The 19823-nt window shown below is 45.6% G+C and overlaps 1 protein-coding gene across 1 annotated transcript in view; it reads left to right on the forward strand.

The window, feature by feature from the left end:
- LOC132581088 (uncharacterized) overlaps nucleotides 1-19823 on the forward strand; it is a 61006-nt gene that overhangs the window by 21107 nt on the left and 20076 nt on the right. Inside the window, exons 6-9 of the mRNA XM_060252127.1 lie at nucleotides 2973-3031; nucleotides 3963-3998; nucleotides 8119-8171; nucleotides 18508-18640. Coding sequence (XP_060108110.1) covers nucleotides 2973-3031; nucleotides 3963-3998; nucleotides 8119-8171; nucleotides 18508-18640 — 281 coding nt within the window. The remainder of the gene's footprint in view (nucleotides 1-2972; nucleotides 3032-3962; nucleotides 3999-8118; nucleotides 8172-18507; nucleotides 18641-19823) is intronic.

Raw genomic sequence — 19823 nt, forward strand, 5'->3', positions numbered from 1 at the left:
TGTACCATGCCATGCCTTGTATGATGATGCCACCTGGAAGTGATATTATTGCACTGGGCACGTTGCAGGCGAGGGGACACTCTAGCATTTGTGAGAAAACTTTATAATAATCAAAGAGCTTTTTCCAAAGTGCTAGAGCCACACACCCCCCCCCCCTTGCAGTGTCCCTGGCGCAATAATGTCACTTCTAGGTGTCATCAACACACCACATGTGCTGAAGAACATCCTGAGCTGGGAGCCAAGTAAGAATTGGCAATCCTCGGAGCAGGCTAATCATTCCATACTATTCCTAGTGATTAATTAAAATGTCTCAACTCTGCATCTAGAAGATGACCAAAAAGTCAATTCCGAAACCACCGTCAGTGTGGTATAGTGGTGAGAATGTCAGACCAGGGCCGTTTTCCCACTGAGCTTACCTCGGAGCGACGTCCCTCTTCACTGCGCAGCGTCTGGGTGGATTTCCCACCAACTGCTCTGAGGCTGCTCCGAGGAACCAGGAAGTTCACGACCTTTTGCATCGCAAATGGAAACCGCTAAAAACCAATTTACGTTAGCGACGCAAAAGCCACGACTCTACTTGGTTACTCGGAGCAGTTGGTGGGAAATCCGCGCAGACGCTGCGCGGTGAAGAGGGACGTCGCTCCGAGGTAAGCTCAGTGGGAAAACGGCCTATGTCTAGAAGGCCCAGGTTTGAATCCCCACTTTACTATGGAAGCTTGATGGGTGACCTTGAGTCAGTCACCACGCTCTCAGTCTTAAGTGTTGTGAAGATAAAATGGGGGAGAGGAGAACAGTATAAACTGCTTTGATCCCTATTTGGGGGGAAAGTCTGGATAAAAACAGACTAGATAAATAAATGCCATTATTTAAAAAAAAAATACTGTTCCTAGTCAGTCTTAAAGGTTGCAGATGAAATTAGGAGTGGAAGTTGATTCATAACTATGCTGAGCCTAGAGTGCTTAGGAGGAGAGACTGTGGCTCAGTGGAAGAGTCTCTGCCTTGCTTGCAGAAGGTTCCAGATTCAATCCCCAGCATTTCCGATTAAAAGAGCAGACAGTAGGTGATGCAAATGACCTCAGCCTGAAGCCTTGGAAAGCCACCACCAGTCTGAGGAGACAATACTGACTTGATGGACTAAGGGTCTGATTCAGTATCAGGTAGCTTTGTATGGCTAAACAAAGCAGAAAGGAGAGAGGGAAGATCTCCTGGGAAGGGAGATATTCCCCCCTTCCATTCTGTTGGCATTGGGCAGCTGCCTCCAACAGATGGGAGGGACAAACTCAAAGCTCACAAACTTGAACTGGTTCGTAAGCGGGGGGAGGTTCATCTCTGTTTGTGCTTCATGGAATCTTAATTTCCCAGTTTGTGAACATATGAACATATGAAGCTGCCTTATACTGAATCAGACCTTTGGTCCATCAAAGTCAGTATTGTCTTCTCAGACTGGCAGCGGCTCTCCAGGGTCTCAAGCTGAGGTTTTTCACACCTCTTTGCCTGGACCCTTTTTTGGAGATGCCAGGGATTGAACCTGGGACCTTCTGCTTCCCAAGCAGATGCTCTACCACTGAGCCACCATCCCTCCCCTGACCAGCAGTGGCTCTCCAGGGTCTCAAGCTGAGGTTTTTCACACCTATTTGCCTGGACCCTTTTTTGGAGATGCCAGGGATTGAACCTGGGACCTTCTGCTTCCCAAGCAGATGCTCTACCACTGAGCCACCATCCCTCCCCTGACCAGCAGTGGCTCTCCAGGGTCTCAAGCTGAGGTTTTTCACACCTATTTGCCTGGACCCTTTTTTGGAGATGCCAGGGATTCAACCTCGTATCTTCTGCTTCCCAAGCAGATGCTCTACCACTGAGCCACCGTCCCTCCCCAATGCTGACTCTTGGGCCAGTTTTGCACTAGACCTTTAATCCTGGTTCAGCCCTGTCCCCAAACTGATTTTCTACACTAAAATCATAGAAACATTAACTCATAGGGTTTATTAAAAGTCTAGCGTAGATTAGCCCTTGGTTTCCCCAGGCTGCAATTGTCTTTCTCAACCTGTTGTAGAGATATCGTTATCTCTGCTGCTTTGTGTTCTTTCACACAATCACCCTCTCATTCACCCTTCTGTTCAAACATAAAAGTCCTCCCCAGGATCCATCTCCAAATCTCCAGGAGTTTCCTAGCCTGGATCTGGTGGGACCTGGCAACTCTAGTTGTATCTTTTGCAGAATCTCCACTGACAGAAGGAATTTCCATTAATGGAGTGAAACTTCTTTGCCTCCTGCTGAAGTCCAGAATGCTCCCTGAAATGCTGTTCTTGAAGGACAAGGGACCCCACGAACAGAATGAGAGGGACGTTGGAAGTGTGCAGGAGGGAGTGGGAACTGGCAAAAAATTGCACCCCCTTCTGTCAGCTGAAATGTTCTGCTAGATCCATCCCAGAGGACTGTGAAGCAGCTGCTATGTAGTTTTCCATTCTCTGAATTCATTTTGCATATAGTTTGATTTGGCCTAGAAACCAGAGCACCAGCCTTTCTCCATATAAGGGCAAAATAGATGGTTAGATATCCTGTGTCTCTTTAGGCAACATTCTAGTCACAGTACTCAGTGGGAAAGATCTTTTATTCATAGGGTTGACTCCAAAGAAGCCCGTCTGTTCCCAGAGGAATCCATTCAGAAAAGACTCCTTCTGTGCCTGGAAGATTCTTCCATGTGGAAGGGCATCTTTGGATGTGACCTGACAAGATGTTATGTTTGCCCTTCAGTCTGTCGAGTTATAGGCTTTAAAAAACTGCCTTTTATGGCATTAATGTTTGGGGGTTTTTGGCATAAGCTGAAACTTTATTTTAGGGAGGCAGGCTCTTACTGTGACAAAATTCAAAATTCCCTTTCTTATGTGGCCTCGACAATATCCCTTGGACTTACTGATAAATAAGGGCTGTCCGAGATCAGATGGTGACCATTAGTCTTTATTCTCCTTTTTCAGAGCCTTTCCTGTCTATGATGCTGGTGGTGGCAGAAATTAGTTTCTCACTTGATGTGCAGGTACAGTAATAGCTGACTGAGGGATGTAGGTTGAGTGCATTTTGCTTTGCTTAACAAATACAGGGTTAGATACAGCACAGTACTTCCATAGTCCCTCGGGAGCAGGATTTCAGGGCATTTAAAGGCTGTCATGGGAAGGGGGAGCCTTTTATTGCGTTTACAATAAAAAAGGCCAACGCCAAGCTGGGAATTATTAGGAAGGGAATTGAAAACAAATCAGCCAGTATCATAATGCCCCTGTATAAATCGATGGTGCGGTTTCATTTGGAGTACTGTGTGCAGTTCTGGTCGCCGCACCTCAAAAAGGATATTAAAGCATTGGAGAAAGTCCAGAAAAGGGCAACTAGAATGATTAAAGGGCTGGAACACTTTCCCTATGAAGAAAGGTTGAAACGCTTGGGACTCATTAGCTTGGAGAAAGGTCGACTGTGGGGTGACATGATAGAGGTTTACAAGATAATGCATGGGATGGAGAAAGTAGAGAAAGAAGTACTTTTCTCCCTTTCTCACAATACAAGAACTCGTGGGCATTCGATGAAATTGCTGAGCAGACAGGTTAAAACGGATAAAAGGAAGTACTTCTTCACCCAAAGGGTGATTAACATGTGGAATTCACTGCCACAGGAGGTGGTGGCGGCCACAAGCATAGCCACCTTCAAGAGGGGTTTAGATAAAAATATGGAGCAGAAGTCCATCAGTGGCTATTACCCATACTGTGTGTGTGTATATAAAATTTTTGGCCACTGTGTGACACAGAGTGTTGGACTGGATGGGCCATTGGCTTCTCTTATGTTCTTATGAGCCAAGAAAGTCATGCTCAAGGGACAGAGATACTTGCATCTCCAGAAACGCACTAACAATCTATTTCTAAACCGAATTTGCTCACAACTTCTTGTTTAACTTCTCACATAATGCTGCATTTCGTTTGTAGAATTCCAGTTTCTTGGATGAAAGCTGGCAGCTTCCGGTAAGAGGTTTTCATTCTCCTTTGCTTTCAGCGTGATTTATTACATTCTCCCATTATGTCATTTATAGAGTGCCCATCATTAAGCGTTTTTACACCTGAAGCAAATAGTCAAACTGGGACCTCCAGTCTTGAGTTTTAATTATATTTTTTTAAAAAATAGCTCATGGAGATGGAGGCAGAAAAATATTGCCTTTGCTGAACGCTGTCTCCCTAAATAAATTTACATCATAATCATACATCATAAATCATAATCATGATTTTTTTTAAAAAAAAAATGTAAAAAAAAATTGGGGAGGGACGGTGGCTCAGTGGTAGAGCATCTGCTTGGGAAGCAGAAGGTCCCAGGTTCAATCCCCAGCATCTCCAACTAAAAAGGGTCCAGGCAAATAGGTGTGAAAAACCTCAGCTTGAGACCCTGGAGAGCCGCTGCCAGTCTGAGAAGACAATACTGACTTTGATGGACCCAGGGTCTGATTCAGTAGAAGGCAACTTCATATGCAGGAGGGACGGTGGCTCAGTGGTAGAGCATCTGCTTGGGAAGCAGAAGGTCCCAGGTTCAATCCCCGGCATCTCCAACTAAAAAGGGTCCAGGCAAATAGGTGTGAAAAACCTCAGCTTGAGACCCTGGAGAGACACTGCCAGTCTGAGAAGACAATACTGACTTTGATGGACCCAGGATCTGATTCAGTATAAGGCAGCTTCATATGTTCATATGTTCAAAATCCATTTGTTTAGGAAGGCAGTGGGAGTACAGAAAAGAAAAGGGAAAGGGAGAAAATATTTCCCTTACATCCTCTTTGTTATACTTTAAGGTATTGTCTATAATATTCAACGATGGGATACAATTGTATTCAATAGCTCTGGCCTGAATAACCCAGGCTAGCTTGATCTCATCAGATCTCAGAAGCTACAAGGTTGGCCTTGGCTAGTATTTAGATGGGTGACGTCCAAGGAATACTGGGGTCATGATGCAGATGCAGGCAATGGTAAACCACCTCTGAAACATCTCTTGCCTTAAAAACAAGTCCACTTCTATATATTAATTCGAACCATTAACAGAAACAAAACATACCAAGGTGCAAAGGATATACAGTATTTGAATATCTCTTATAAAATTTTTGGTAATTTATTAGGCAGAACACTTAATAGCATGTTCTTTGCATCCATTCGGAATTTAAACTTTAATATGTTCTGGATTTTTCTGTGTATTCCTTTCCAGAATCGTTTTGCTTTTTTACAGGTTCTTCGCACTGCTGCTGCCCCCTCAACCCCGCACTGATAGTGATCACACCAGAGGGCTGGCATAGGAACCGCGAGCCTCCAGCGCTGTTTTACCCGACGATCAGCTGATCGCCGGAGGGGGGGCTTTAAATTGCCTGGGAAGCGTGGCGTTCCACCACCCCTTCCCAGGCATTGAAATGGTGGGGAAGGGAGGGAAGAGGAGGCTGGGGAGTGCAAATGAGGTATTTACCTAGGGGGAGGGCCAAATTTGGCGCCCCCATCCTGCCAGCGGTCTAGGCAAATGCATAATTTGCCTAGTTGGCGGGCCGGCCCTGCCTGTGGCACAGAGTTGTAAGCTGCAGTACTGCAGTCCAAGCTCTGCTCATGACCCGCATTAGATCCCAGCAGAAGCTGGGTTCAAGTAGCCAGCTCACGGTTGACTCAGCCTTCCATTCTTCCAAAGTTGGTAAAATGAGTACCCAGCTTGTTGGGGGGTAAAGTACAGATGACTGGGGAAGGCAAACCACCCCATAAAAAGTCTGCCAAGAAAACGTCATGATGTGACGTAATTCCATGGGTAGGTAATGACTCGGTGCTTGCACAGGGGACTACCTTTACCTTTATTTATCGTCATGCCACATATTAAAGCATCATTTTTATTTCTTGTGTTCTTCTACTGAAGACAAAAGCAAAGAGTTTGATTCTGGCGTGTAAACCATAGTCTCAAAAGTCCGTCTCTGATTATGTGACTTCTTTGTGTTATGATTTTTTTTTTAGCCAATTTCTTAATCTTTAAGTAATTGCATAAGCCTTCATCAAGATCTCTGGATTTAATTGTTGTGTTCTGTGTCTTCGGTTTTTAATCCAGTCCACAATCTAGACCAGACCAGCTGCTTGTTAATATAATTTTATATTTGGGACTGCTAATCCTCCTCTCTTTTTTTCGTCTTGTAGTATTTTGAAACTTATTCTTGGTTTTTTGCCATTTCACATAAATTGGTTTATCTGTCTTTTGCCACTCTTTCAATATTCTTTCATCTATGTATACGTGTAACGTTTGGAACAGAAAGTTTAGTTTTGTCAGCACATTTATTTCGATTACAGAGATTCTTCCCAGCTAATTTTTTGTTTAAATAATTCCTATCTTGTTTAATCTGCTTATATTGATTTCCAAGTTTTCTTGTAGGCACATTTTAGAATATTACAGTTTTGCTAGTCACATTTGCACCCAAATATTTATTAGGATAAATAGCTGTTGAGCACTCTGTGCTCTTTATAATTTCTTCTTGTGTTAAAATTTTTGTCTTTTTTCTGCTAATTTTATAGCCTGGTAAGAATCCAAATTCTTCTATATGTATTACATTTTGCAGTGATTTCTGGGGTTTCAAGATTGTTAGAACCCTGGCTTCCTCATAGCTTTTCATTTTGAACTCTTCATTATCTACTTTTCTTCCCTTAATTCTGTCATCTTGTCTGATCTTTATAGCTAAAATCTCTGTTGCTGGTATGAATAATAAAGTGACATGATGTGTTCCTTTTTCAACTGAAATTGCTTCTGTTCGTTTCCTGTTAATTAAAATCTTTGCCTGTCGGTTCAAGTATATTTCATGCATCCTTGCTTTATATATATTTACTTAATTCACACACCACCTTTCTCAACCGTGAACTGGCTATCTGAACCCAGCTTCTGCTGGGATCTAATGCGGGTCATGAGCAGAGCTTGGGACCCAAAGCTGTTTACATTACTCTTCTTGTATGGCACAAGACCTCTGGTCAAAGGAGCTTATTAGTAATTATTGAAAGAATATAGTTGATTTTTAGGGGGGAAAATAAGAAAACATTATAGAATGCAAAATGGCTCCGCAGAGATGATAATATTTGAACTAGTTTAAGAACACACCCAGATAACAGTTGTTTATCATTTTGTGATAGAAACTCTCTGACATCAAAAGTGATCTGCTTTCCCTCTAGTAGAGAGTGCCAAAAAAAGTAAACCAAAGAGTCACCAGGACAAGAAACACGACATGACGTTACTTTAATCTCCTCCATTTTATCCTGACAAAGACCCTGTAAAGTAGGTTAGGCTGAGAGTGTGTATGAGACTGATGTAAATAATTTAGGGGAGGGACGGTGGCTCAGTGGTAGAGCATCTGCTTGGGAAGCAGAAGGTCCCAGGTTCAATCCCCGGCATCTCCAAAAAAGGGTCCAGGAAAATACGTGTGAAAAACCTCAGCTGGAGACCCTGGAGAGCCGCTGCCATTCTGAGTAGACAATACTGACTTTGATGGACGGAGGGTCTGATTCAGTATAAGACAGCTTCATATGTTCATGGGGAGGGACGGTGGCTCAGTGGTAGAGCATCTGCTTGGGAAGCAGAAGTTCCCAGGTTCAATCCCCGGCATCTCCCACTAAAAAGGGTCCAGGCAAATAGGTGTGAAAAACCTCAGCTTGAGACCCTGGAGAGCCGCTGCCAGTCTGAGTAGACAATACTGACTTGATGGACCCAGGGTCTGATTCAGTAGAAGGCAGCTTCATATGTTCATCCACCATCCTTTTATGGCAGGTTGGGGATTTGAACCTTGGTCTCTGAGATCCTAGTCTGACCCTCTAATCAATATGCTTCGTGGTCTCTCAGGCATTTTAGTTATTTCTTCATTTATCATCCACCTTTCTCGTTGAGATAGAGGGTAAATTACAGTTACAAAATAACACATTAAAGACAGAACGGTATAATACCTGCAGCAAATAGTGCAGTAAGGCTGGGTTTCATCGTTTAGGCGATGAGCAATGCAATAAAATTGAATTACACCATCAAAGCAGAGCAAAATAAAAACAATATAGTATATCCATCGCCTACATTGCTATACTAGAATCTACACTGAGGAACACTGTTTTCCAGGTGTGTTTGACCTATGAAACTGTCCCCTGCAAAGAACTAGGAATGGTGCTCAGGTAAGAGATCCGCTACTCTCTTCCCTTATATTTTTGGTCCTTTTGTCTAAAGTCCAGTCTTTTAGAAAAGATCTTTGTGGGTCTTAGGACTGCCAGCGAAGATCCCGTCTTCTTCAAGAGGAGAGCCAGTTTGGTGTAGTGGTTAAGTGTGTGGACTCTTATCTGGGAGAACCGGGTTTGATTCCCCACTCCTCCACTTGCACCTGCTGGAATGGCCTTGGGTCAGCCATAGCTCTGGCAGGGGTTGTCCTTGAAAGGGCAGCTGCTGTGAGAGCCCTCTCAGCCCCACCCACCTCACAGGGTGTCTGTTGTGGGGGAGGAAGGTAAAGGAGATTGTGAGCCGCTCTGAGACTCTTCGGAGTGGAGAGCGGGATATAAATCCAATATCATCTTCTTCTTCTTAATGTGTAGAAGTGAGCAGGTGAAGTTTTTCTAAAGGTAAATAAGCTCACCAGGAACATAATGTCCCATTAGTTCTTTTAAAGGGTAGGACATTTTTTTCTCCACACAATAGCAACCTTGCTGGTTTTCTAAGGAAAACCTGGCTGTAAAATAATGTGCAGTCAGCTGATTTTACATACTTGATCCTGCTAATCAGGATTGAGAATGATTCTCCTAAGCACAGTTGATTCTGATTCAACATTGATTCTGCTAATTATCATAATTGATTCCACTGATCAGGGGAAGGAGAACGGTCCCAAACCACGGGATATTTTATGATATGAATTTTGCCCTGTCACAAGGAAGAAAATATCTCTGCCAGTTTTGACATCTGTCAGGTTCATGCAGTTGAAATATCTAGATGGTTTGTGGTGGATATGTAAATTAGCAGGAGCCCTCCCATTCATGGAATATTTAGAATCATAGAGTTGCAAGGCATCTCCGGGGTAATCTAGTCCAATCCCCTGCACAATGCAGGAAATTCACAAATACCACCCCCTAAATTCACAGGATCCTCATTGCTGTCAGATGGCCATCTAGCCTCTGTTTAAAAACCTCCAAGGAAGGAGAGCCCACCACCTCCTGAGGAAGCTTGTTCCACTGAGGAACCGCTCTAATGGTCAGGAAGTTCTTCCTAATGTTGAGCCGGAAACTCTTTTGATTTAATTTCAACCCATTGGTTCTGGTCCTACCTTCCGGGGCCACAGAAAACAATTCCACACCATCCTTTATGTGACAGCCCTTCAAGTACTTGAAGGTGGTGGTCATATCACCTCTCAGCCACCTCCTCTCCAGGCTAAACATGCCCAACTCCTTCAACCTTTCTTCATAGGACTTGGTCTACAGACCCCTCATCATAAGAACATAAGAGAAGCCATGTTGGATCAGGCCAATGGCCCATCCAGTCCAACACTCTGTGTCACACAGTGGACAAAAAAATTATATATATATATACACACACACACTTTGGCTAATAGCCACTGACGGACCTCTGCTCCATATTTTTATCTAAACCCCTCTTGAAGGTGGCCATGCTTGTGGCCGCCACCACCTCCTGTGACAGTGAATTCCACATGTTAATCACCTTTGGGTGAAGAAGTACTTCCTTTTATCCGTTTTAACCTGTCTGCTCAGCAATTTCATCGAATGCCCACGAGTTCTTGTATTGTGAGAAAGGGAGAAAAGTACTTCTTTCTCTACTTTCTCCATCCCATGCATTATCTTGTAAACCTCTATCATGTCACCCCGCAGGCAACGTTTCTCCAAGCTAAAGAGTCCCAAGCGTTTCAACCTTTCTTCATAGGGAAAGTGTTCCAGCCCTTTAATCATTCTAGTTGCCCTTCTCTGGACTTTCTCCAATGCTATAATATCCGTTTTGAGGTGCGGTGACCAGAACTGCACACAGTACTCCAAATCATCATCTTTGTTGCCCTCCTCTGGACCCATTCCAACTTGTTTATATCAGTGTTTCCCATTTGCAGGGTCGTGACCCGGTACCAGGCCACGGAAGCCTCACTACCAGGTCACAAGAAAAGCCAAAGCTAGCCCCGCCCCCAGCAAAGCTAGCCCCACCCCATCTCTGTGTTGTGCAGAGAGGAACTGGGCTGCCTCTCCTTCCTTCTCCCCCACTCCCAGTGTTTGAGAGAAAAGCTAGCATCCACTGGCACTTTAGACCCATGAAGTGTTCTTCAGGGTATGAGCGTTCATGTCCCTTGCAGTATGTTCTTTTGGGGAGATTTCACCGGGAGGCCTGGGTGGCAAAGAAGGGTGTGTGTGTGTTTTTTTCAACCGGGAGGGGTGAGGAATGGGCATTCCAGTAGCTATTTTTTTTACCAAACGACCCCTGGGCAGAATTTTTGCTGGCTGGGGTCATCTGATGGTAAGGAAGGCTCTTTCTTTCTTTCTTTCTTTCTTTCTTTCTTTCTTTCTTTCTTTCTTTCTTTCTTTCTTTCTTTCTTTCTTTCTTTCTTTCTTTCTTTCTTTCTTTCTTTCTTTCTTTCTTTCCCCCCTGCAAGTGATGCTCTGTCTGTATTCTTGGTGCTGGGAGGGGGGGAAGCAACAGTGGGAGGGCTTCTAGTGCCCTGGCCCCACTGGTGGACATTCTGGTGCTTTTGGGGCATTGTATGAGGGAATTTTGGACTGGATAGTCCACTGGCCTGATCCAACATGGCTCCGCTTATGTTTTTTCTTTCCATGTCTTTCTTTTCCTTTTCTTTCATTTCATTCTTTCCCTTTCTTTCCTTCCTTCCATTTTTACTGGATGAAACTTTTCTGTTCATCATAGCGTTGTTGCAAACATAGGAGCTCTGCCAATGAAAAGTTGGCACCCCCAGTTGTAGCCAGATGGCCGCCTATGAGATTTCTGTGTGAGTGAGTCAGAGTAAGAGGTGTGGGGCAGAAAGAGATTATTTGAGATTACTGCGGTATATCTCAACAGCACTGGAAGAGATGGTAGTATGAACTTGGCACCATTTTACAGGTCCTGCTTTTAACAGCTGTCTGACACCAAAATTAAACTCCTCCTGTAGATATTAAAATGATGAAAGTAGTTCACTGGCTAAGTATCTGCACAACAGGTTGCTTTTAAAGGCATGGGAAACACAGCCAGTAAAAAGCTGCAAGCCCCTCATAAATATCCTTTTTGGGATAACTGCAGAAAAGCTTGTATGAACTTCATAGAACTTGAAATTAATTAATTAATTGCAATACAGTTCTCTGCTACCTTTCACAGCAATTTCTCCATGTTTTAACCAAAGAAAAATATGAAAAATAGTTGTCGAAAGATTTTCTTGAAACCAAGCAAGCTTGGTCGTAGCTTGAGGCAAGGTTCCAGTAGTAGCAGCTGAAGAAAGGGCCTACTAAATATGTCAGTATATTTTAAGGTAGAGCAGCTGCCAAGGCCCGGAGTGGATTGTACACAGTGCTGGCATTCCTGATGGCAATGGCAACAGCACTCCCAATTGCATACACTGGCCAGTGCTGTTGAGGAAGGGATGTGTAGGTGGTGCAGGCAATTGAACATGGGCATTAGGAGTGCTTGCAAGCTGGAGAAGAATACACAAACAGATAGGTGCATGCAGGTGTGGGGGTGAAAAGAGAGGACCGCCCACTTTCCCACCCCCATTTTGGCTCAGCATGAGTTTCAGAGAGAAGTTTCTGAAAATGAATTTACTTCCAAAGAAGAGGCAGGTTTGGGGGAGTGCCCTGGAAGTGACATCACAGGAAAAGGTGTTGGTTCCATGTGCCCTGGAAGTGATATCACTTGGTCCTTGACACCACAGGAAATGACATAATCCCTTTCCTGGCTCCACCCCCAAATTTTAGTGGGCCACGAAGGAGAAGTGTAAAAATAACCGGGCCCTGGGAAAGAAAAGTTTGGGAAACCCTGGTCTATATCCTTCTTAAATGTGGTGCCGAAAACTGAACACAATACTCCAGGTGAGGTCTTACCTGAGCAGAGTAAAGTGATACCATCACTTCACGTGATCCGGACACTATACTTCTGTTGATACAGTCCAATGTGACTTGGGTGCTGAATAAAGCAGAGCAAAAAGCAGTGCATATTTCCGCAGGAAATTTAAAGTGCGTGGACTCTTATCTGGGAGAACTGGGTTTGATTCCCCACTCCTCCACTTGCAGTTACCGGAATGGCCTTGGGTCAGCCATAGCTCTCGGAGGAGCTGTCCTTGAAAGGGCAGCTTCTGTGAGAGCTCTCTCAGCTCCACCCACCGCACAGGGTGTCTGTTGTGGGGGAGGAAAGGAGATTGTAAGCAACTTTGAGATTGATTCAGAGAAGGGCGGGGTATAAATCTACGGTCTCCTCTACTTTTAAATTTAGGTTACAAAGCGACTGCTGGGACTGTGATTTTAAGGGGAGGTACTATCTTTCCATTTTCCTGCTAAATATTTCTTATCCTGTCTCACAGTTGTTTAAGTTTCTTTGGGGAAAACTTAACAAGGGCAGGAGATCCCCTGTTTTGGGGGCTAGATCCCATGGTTTGGAGGCATTCCCCCTACAGGGTCATCAGAAAGCAGAGGGGGGGGGGGAAATGTCTGCTGGGTACTCCATTATTCCCTAGGGAGACAGATTCTCCATAGGGTATAATGGAGAATTGGTGGGTATCTGGGGCTCTGGGGGGCTGTTTTTGGAGGCAGAGGCACCAAATTTTCAACATAGCATCCAGTGCCTCTCTCCAAAATACCCTCCAAATTTCAAAAGGATTGGACCAGGGAGTCCAACTCTATAAGCCCCAAAAAAGGTGCCACTATCTTTCATTATTTCCAATGGAAGGAAAATATTTAAAAGGTGTACTGTCCCTTTAAATGTGATGGCCAGAACTCCCTTTGGAGTTTAGTCATGCTTGTCACAACCTTGCTTCTAGCTCCACCCCTAAAGTCCCCAGGTATTTCTTGAATTGACCTGGCAACCCTATTCCTTTCCCTGGCAGGGCTATAACCATGGGGGGGGGGACACCATGGGACTATGTCCTCACTGAATTTCCCATGCCCCTCACTGCCCTCTCCTCTCCCAGTCCCCCCTCTCCCCATCCCTCCCAGGAGCCTGGGGCTTACCTGCACGCCCTGTTGCCAGTAGGGTTGCCAAGTCTGACTCAAGAAATATCTGGGGACTTTGGGGGTGGAGCCAGTTGCAAGGGTGTGACAAGCACGACTGGACTCCGAAGTAAGTTCTGGCAGTCACATTTAAAGGGGCTGCATGCCTTTTAAATGCTTTCCCCCTCTTTGGAAATAATGAAGGATAGGGGCACCTTCCTTTGGGGCTCATAGAACTGGACCCCCTGGTCCAATCTTTCTGAAACTTGGGGGATGTTTTGAGGAGAGGCACTGAATGCTATGCTGAAATTTTGGTGCCTCTACCTAAAAAAACAACCCCAGCCCTCCCCAGAGCCCCAGATACCCACAGATCAATTCTCCATTATACCCTATGGGAATCGGTCCCCACAGGGAATAATGGCGTGCCCAGCAGACATTTCCCTCCCCCTCCCTGCTTTCTGATGATCCTGAAGCAGGGAGAGGGCATCCAAACCAGGGGATCTGCGGCCTTTGTTGGCAGCCTTAGTTGCCAGCTGTGTGTGTGTGTCTGGCACAAGCTTCATGGCCGGCTGGGAGGGAGGGAGAGGGGAACATTGCCCTCATTTGCCTTTCCTCGCCTGCCTGCCTGCCAGGCTGTTCTTCTCCCGCTCTGTGAGAGGGAGAAGGTCCTGTGGAGCAGGCAAGTGGGCAGAGCAGTGGGTGAGGTGAATGAGTGTGGTGCTCCCCTCTCCTCCCCCCTCCTGAGCTCAGGCGCAGGCAAGAATGGAGACCTGATAGGGTGGCCTAGAGATCTCCCGGAGAATGCTGGCAGGAAGGAGTCATGTGATCCAATATCACGTGACCCATGACAAGGCTGGCGCAGGCGCAGTGAAGCGCTGGGGTGGACCATTTTGCCCTGCTTGCCTCCTCCACCCTGAGCCTCGCTGGGTCTTGCTGTTGCAGTTTGACCTTAACGGACGGGGCTTCGGGATCTGCGCTGGCTGCCAATAATATACCGAGTCCGGTACAAGGTGCTGGTCATTACCTTTAAAGCCCTATATGGCCTAGGACCTGCCTACCTTAGGGACCGTCTCTCCCCACATGTTCCCCAGAGAGTACTGAGATCGGGTTCTCAAAACCTGCTTGTAATCCTCGGGCCAAAGGAGGCCCGTTTGAAATCTACCAGGGATCGGGCCTTCTCGGTAACGGCGCCTTACTGGTGGAACCAGCTGCCGGAAGAGGTGAGGGCCCTGCGGGACCTTGGGCAGTTCCGCAGGGCCTGCAAGACCGCCCTCTTCCGGCTGGCTTACAACTAACCGACGCTGAGAATTTTGGATGGGGGCAGTGTGCATTCTGACAGACCGCTGGTTTTATGTTTTATTAACTAACTGTTTTAAACTGCTGCTAACTGATGTTTTAAAGCCAAACCTATGTTAGATTTTATATGCTGTAAGCCGCCCTGAGCCGCTCCGGTGGGAAGGGCGGGATACAAATCGAAATAGAAATAAATAAATAAATCTAATCAACCTGTTAATTAAATTAGCTTCATTCATTAAATTAGTGTCACTTCACATTTCCTTGCTCACCGTTTTCCAATATACACCTTGTGGGTTCCTCCTTTCATGCACCATTTTGATGCAGAGTGTGGGGATGGGGAGAATTGTAAAGCATGCACTGGATAAAAGTGGTAGATGGGAAAGAGTTAAGCACCCCATCTACCAGCACTGCTTTCCCGATCAAATCCCCACCCCAGCTGCTTTTCTTAGAAGAGAAAGCAATAAAAAAAAGAAAAGCCCTATATGCAGGCCTTGAATTCAGCAGGAGCTGATGCCCCCCCTCCTCCTCCCTACCTTGTCCATTGAATAGTAGGTGTAGCTGCATAACAATCCCTAGATGAGCTCCACCACCTATTTTTCTACAAAACGACCCCTGCCTATATGACCTGGGACCTGCTTACCTTCAAGACTGCCTTTCCCCGCGTGTGCCTCAGAGGACACTGTGTTCAGGATATCAGAATTTTTAAATGATTCCCCAGGAAGCTTGGTTGACTTCCACCAGAACCAGGGCTTTCTCTGTGGTGGCTCCCACATGGTGGAATGTGCTCCCCGATAACATCAGAGCCCTGCGGGACCTCCCACAATTCTGCAAGGCTTGCAAGACGGAACTTTTTCATCTTAGGGTTTGCAGAATCTTTCGGGCTCAAGTGCCGTGTTCTACTGGAGAAAGTTTTTCTTCCAGACGTTTCGTTCTCGGCTGCGGAGAACATCCTCAGTGGCGTTGCAGCCGGAGCAGGCGCTCTGACCTTCTTGGCTGCTGTGCATTGAGTGGGGCCAGGGCTGCTGGAGAGCTGCTATTTCTATTTTCATCTTACATTTAATGAAGAATGGGAGACAGCTGCCATGCCACAGAACTGACACTTCGCCAACACCGCTGCACTAGCATCGTGAGCGCCGTAAACATTAAAGACCCATGATTGTTACTGATTATCGATTTTGTAATTTTACTGTCTATTTTATTGCATAGTATTGTTTTAAGTCATATTTTGATGTTGTTTTGTTGGTTGTTGGCTGCATTGAGCGCATTAAGGGGAGTGCGGGATATAAATCTAATAAAATAAATAAATGAAAAGAAAAGAAAAGAAAAGAAAAGAAACCTGCTAGCTAGTCAGGGCCCAGCTACATGTTCCATTTTTCTTCCATCCTTGCCCAGGTCCTGGTGCTCAAACACGCTCTAAAAGTTCTGTGCTTGGCACTCAGTTCCCAGGGCCATGGGGACCAATTTGGATCAGGGCTATGGCTGGGGTTGCCAAGTCAAATTCAAGAAATACCTGAGGACTTCGGGGGTGAAGCCAGGAGACACTGGGGATGGAGCCATAACCAAAGGTGTGACAAGCACAATGGAACTCCAAAGGGAGTTCTGGCTGTCACATTTAAAAGAACCACACACCTTTTCAATGCCTTCCCTACATTAGAAATAATGAAGGATAGGGGCACCTTCTTTTGGAGCTCATAGAATTGGACCCTGTGGTCCAATCTTTTTGAAACTTGGAGAGCATTTTGAGGAGAGTCATCAGATGCTATGCTGAAAATTTGGTGCCTCTACCTCAAATAACAGCCCCTCCAGAGCCCCAGATACCCCCAGATCAATTCTCCATTATACCCTACGGGAATCAATCTCCATAGGGAATAATTAAGTGCCCCGCAGACATTTCCCTCCCCTCCCCCATTTCTGACAGCTCTGAAGCTGGGGAGGGCCTGCTCTGGGCTCCCACCTGGGGATTGGCATCTCTACTCATGAGTTGCTAAACTTCCCACTTCTTCAAAGTAACACAGAACAACCAAAGGTTCAAGTTTACCTTTCCTATACAAACGACCTCTGAAAAGATTGTGCAGCCAACAGAGGGTCTGGGCTGCTTTCACAGTCACTGGAAGCAGTCATATTGTTCTGCCTGCTCCCCCTGCCCCTATTTCAGCCTTAAAGACACAGAAACGCCATCCCAAGAGGAAGCCTTTCCAAGTGGAGTCTGAAGCCTCCGGAGGTGGAAAGTCACATGGTGGCTGTGGGGGTGGGGCTTCCCCCGCCGGCCAGCTGACTGGGAGCGGGAAGGAGCCTAGGAAAGCGGGTGACCCCCCCCCCCCCTGAGACCTGGGGTCTGGCAAACCTAGCCATGGCATGCGGGGGTGGGTGGGGGTTATGCCTTTTCCCTGTGCTGTTTTCCTGACCTGAAAGGACCTCAAAGGGGGCGCTGTTTACCCCATTAAGGAATCCCATCAATACATATACATTTCAGGACAGGAAAATGACTCAGAGCCGGAGATTTAAGTCACCTGTTGCCACATGGGATGGCCCTGAACTGAATTGCTTCCAGAAGCCTGAGAATTCTGTCCCAAATATGGAACTCACACTATACGTTGGATTAACAGGAGCTGAAAAGGACTTGAGAAAACTTAGAAATGTATTTAGGCCTTCAGTGGGTGCCGGAACCCAGAGTCTTTCCAGTCCAGTATTCTCGCTAAAAGCCCTCAGTGGCTGTTTCATTTTTCTGCTGTTCTCCTTCTAATATACTTTAAGTGAGCAAGGCCATCCTGCTTATGGAATAGGAGATGAGGCCTTTTTATCATGCTGAACACTGTAGATTAATGAGCTACGTGATGGGATCACTTGCTTTTCTCTTATGTGAAAGGACCACTCTTGAACGACTTGCCTAGTATTTTGGACAGAAATCTTAAAACTGTTTACTAATATATTTTGCTCAATTGTCCTTTTGTCGAACAGTAAGAACATAAGATAAGAACATAAGAGAAGCCATGTTGGATCAGGCCAATGGCCCATCCAGCCCAGCACTGTGTCACACAGTGGCCAAAAAACCCCAAGTGCCATCAGGAGGTCCATCAGTGGCGCCAGGACACTAGAAGTCCTCACACAGTTGCCCCCCCATTGCCAAGAATACAGAGCATCACTTGCCACAGAGAGAGAATTCCAACAATCCTCTCTGGTTCTCTCCACCCTGCACAATTTAGTGTCATCTACAAACTTTGCCACTTCACTGCTTATTCCCAACTCCAAATCATTAATGAACAAGTTAAAAAGCATCGGACGCAGTACTGAGCTCTGCGGCACCCCACTGCTTACCATCCTCCACTGAGAAAATTGCCCATTTACATTCACTCTGTTTTCTATTGATTAGCCAGTTTTTGATCCACAAGTGGACCTGTCCTTTTACCCCATGACTCTTGAGCTTACTTAGCAGCCTTTGATGAGGAACTTTATCAAAAGCTTTCCGGAAGTCAAGGTAAACAACATCTATTGGCTCCCCTTTGTCCACGTTTGTTCACCCCCTCAAAGAACTCTAACAGGTTAGTGAGACAAGATCTTCCCATACAGAACCCATGTTGAGTCTCCCTCAACAATTTTTGTTCATCAATGTGCCTACTAATTATCTCTTTAATAATGGCCTCCACTAACTTTCCTGGTAGTGAAGCCAGACTGACTGGCCTGTAATTTCCCGGATCTCCTCTGGAACCCTTTTTAAAGATGGGAGTGACATTAGCTACCTTCCAGTCCTCGGGAACGGAGGCGGAGTTTAATGAAAGATTACGTATTTTTGTCAGGAGATCCACAATTTTACCTTTGAGTTCTTTCGGAACTCTTGGATGTATGCCATCTGGGCCTGGTGACTTATCAGTTTTTAAATTGCCTATCAGTTGTAGGACCTCCTCTCTCGTCACCTCAGTCTGACTCGGGTCTTTCAACACCCCTCCCGAAATCAGCGGTTCTGGAGGTGGCAAACACTTCTCATCTTCCACATGAAGACTGAGGCACCTTGTTGCTCAGGGAGAGCTATTTTGTTGTTCTTTCATCTCAGATACTTGGATGGACGGATTTTCATTATAGACCTGCTTCCACAGAGCCAGGCAGAAGGGGATGAGGTTGTGCTGGTTGGAGATGTCATTGATGAGATAAATGGATTTTCGTTGAGGAACGCATACAATGGACAGGTACGGAAGGAAGCCCCTAAGTCTGGTGTGTCGCTACTTTTAAGATCCTGAGAAAGAGCAGGAGAGATGGCTAGTCAGTGTTGCTGTGGGAACTGTGCAAAACAAAAGCTGTGGTGTTTGGCCTGAAGCGCATGATGCAGGATCAAGGGTATGGCAGAGACGGAAGGATCAGCGAGGATGTTTTGGTTTTGTATGAGATTGTATGAGTATCTGTATTGTGAAGTTAAATCAATCAAGGGTGTGCTAACTGTGGATGGTAGAAGCGTTTAAAAATTCATTTCACTTTTTTCTTCCTCATTGTATATGTGACAAACAGTGAATGTGACAGTCTAACAGTGACAAGATGCAGAAGGGAAGGTGGGGAAATCATGAGAAAATCCCTTTCCAAAATATGACCCCCTCAGAGGTGTTTGCTGACACAGGAAGAAAATGAGGAAGAACCTGCAGATATAACGTCTAGTTCTACTTCATTTGCCTCCTGCTCTGCAGGTATTTAAGACTTGGGCGTGCTACCCTGACTTGGATAGTCCAGGCTAGCCTGACTTCATCAGATCTTGGAAACTAAGCAAGGATGACCCTGCAAGTATTTAGAAGGGAGATCTCTAAGGAGTACCAGGGTCGGGACACAGAGGCAGGCAATACTAGCCACCTCTCTGAAAAACATCCTAGCCCCACTATGAGTCACCAGACGTCACCATGACTTCCAGGCATGCAAGCACACACACAAAATACTTTTTTAAAAGACTTGGGCATGCCCAAAAGTGTGAGCTAAAAAGTAAGTCTGAGGGTCACACTCACAACCTCAACTTTCCAGGAAGATCAGTTGTGCTGAGTGGTGCCTGAGAGACTGACTCTGTTCTTAGAAACCTCCCCTTTCCTTTCTCTTGTTGTTTTTCGCTTGTAGCTTAAGCTGCTTTGGGTTCCACTGGGGAGAAAAGTGGGATAAAAATTAAATAAATTGTTCTCACTGAGAAAAGTTAAAATGAGGAAGAAGCTGGAGAAGGATGTAACCCCACATCTGGCTCATTTTTGAATTAGCATTATCAGGGTTGGAAAGCACAGCAGAAAATGACTCTGGGTATGTCTTTACATGACTTCATGTTGGTGTGTGCTGTCTTCTGGGAGAAAAATAGAGAATACGTTCCTTAATATAGGTACATATCCCTCCATCGGCACAGTCTGC

Source organism: Heteronotia binoei, chromosome 13, assembly GCF_032191835.1.
Source record: "Heteronotia binoei isolate CCM8104 ecotype False Entrance Well chromosome 13, APGP_CSIRO_Hbin_v1, whole genome shotgun sequence".
Taxonomy (NCBI): domain Eukaryota; kingdom Metazoa; phylum Chordata; class Lepidosauria; order Squamata; family Gekkonidae; genus Heteronotia; species Heteronotia binoei.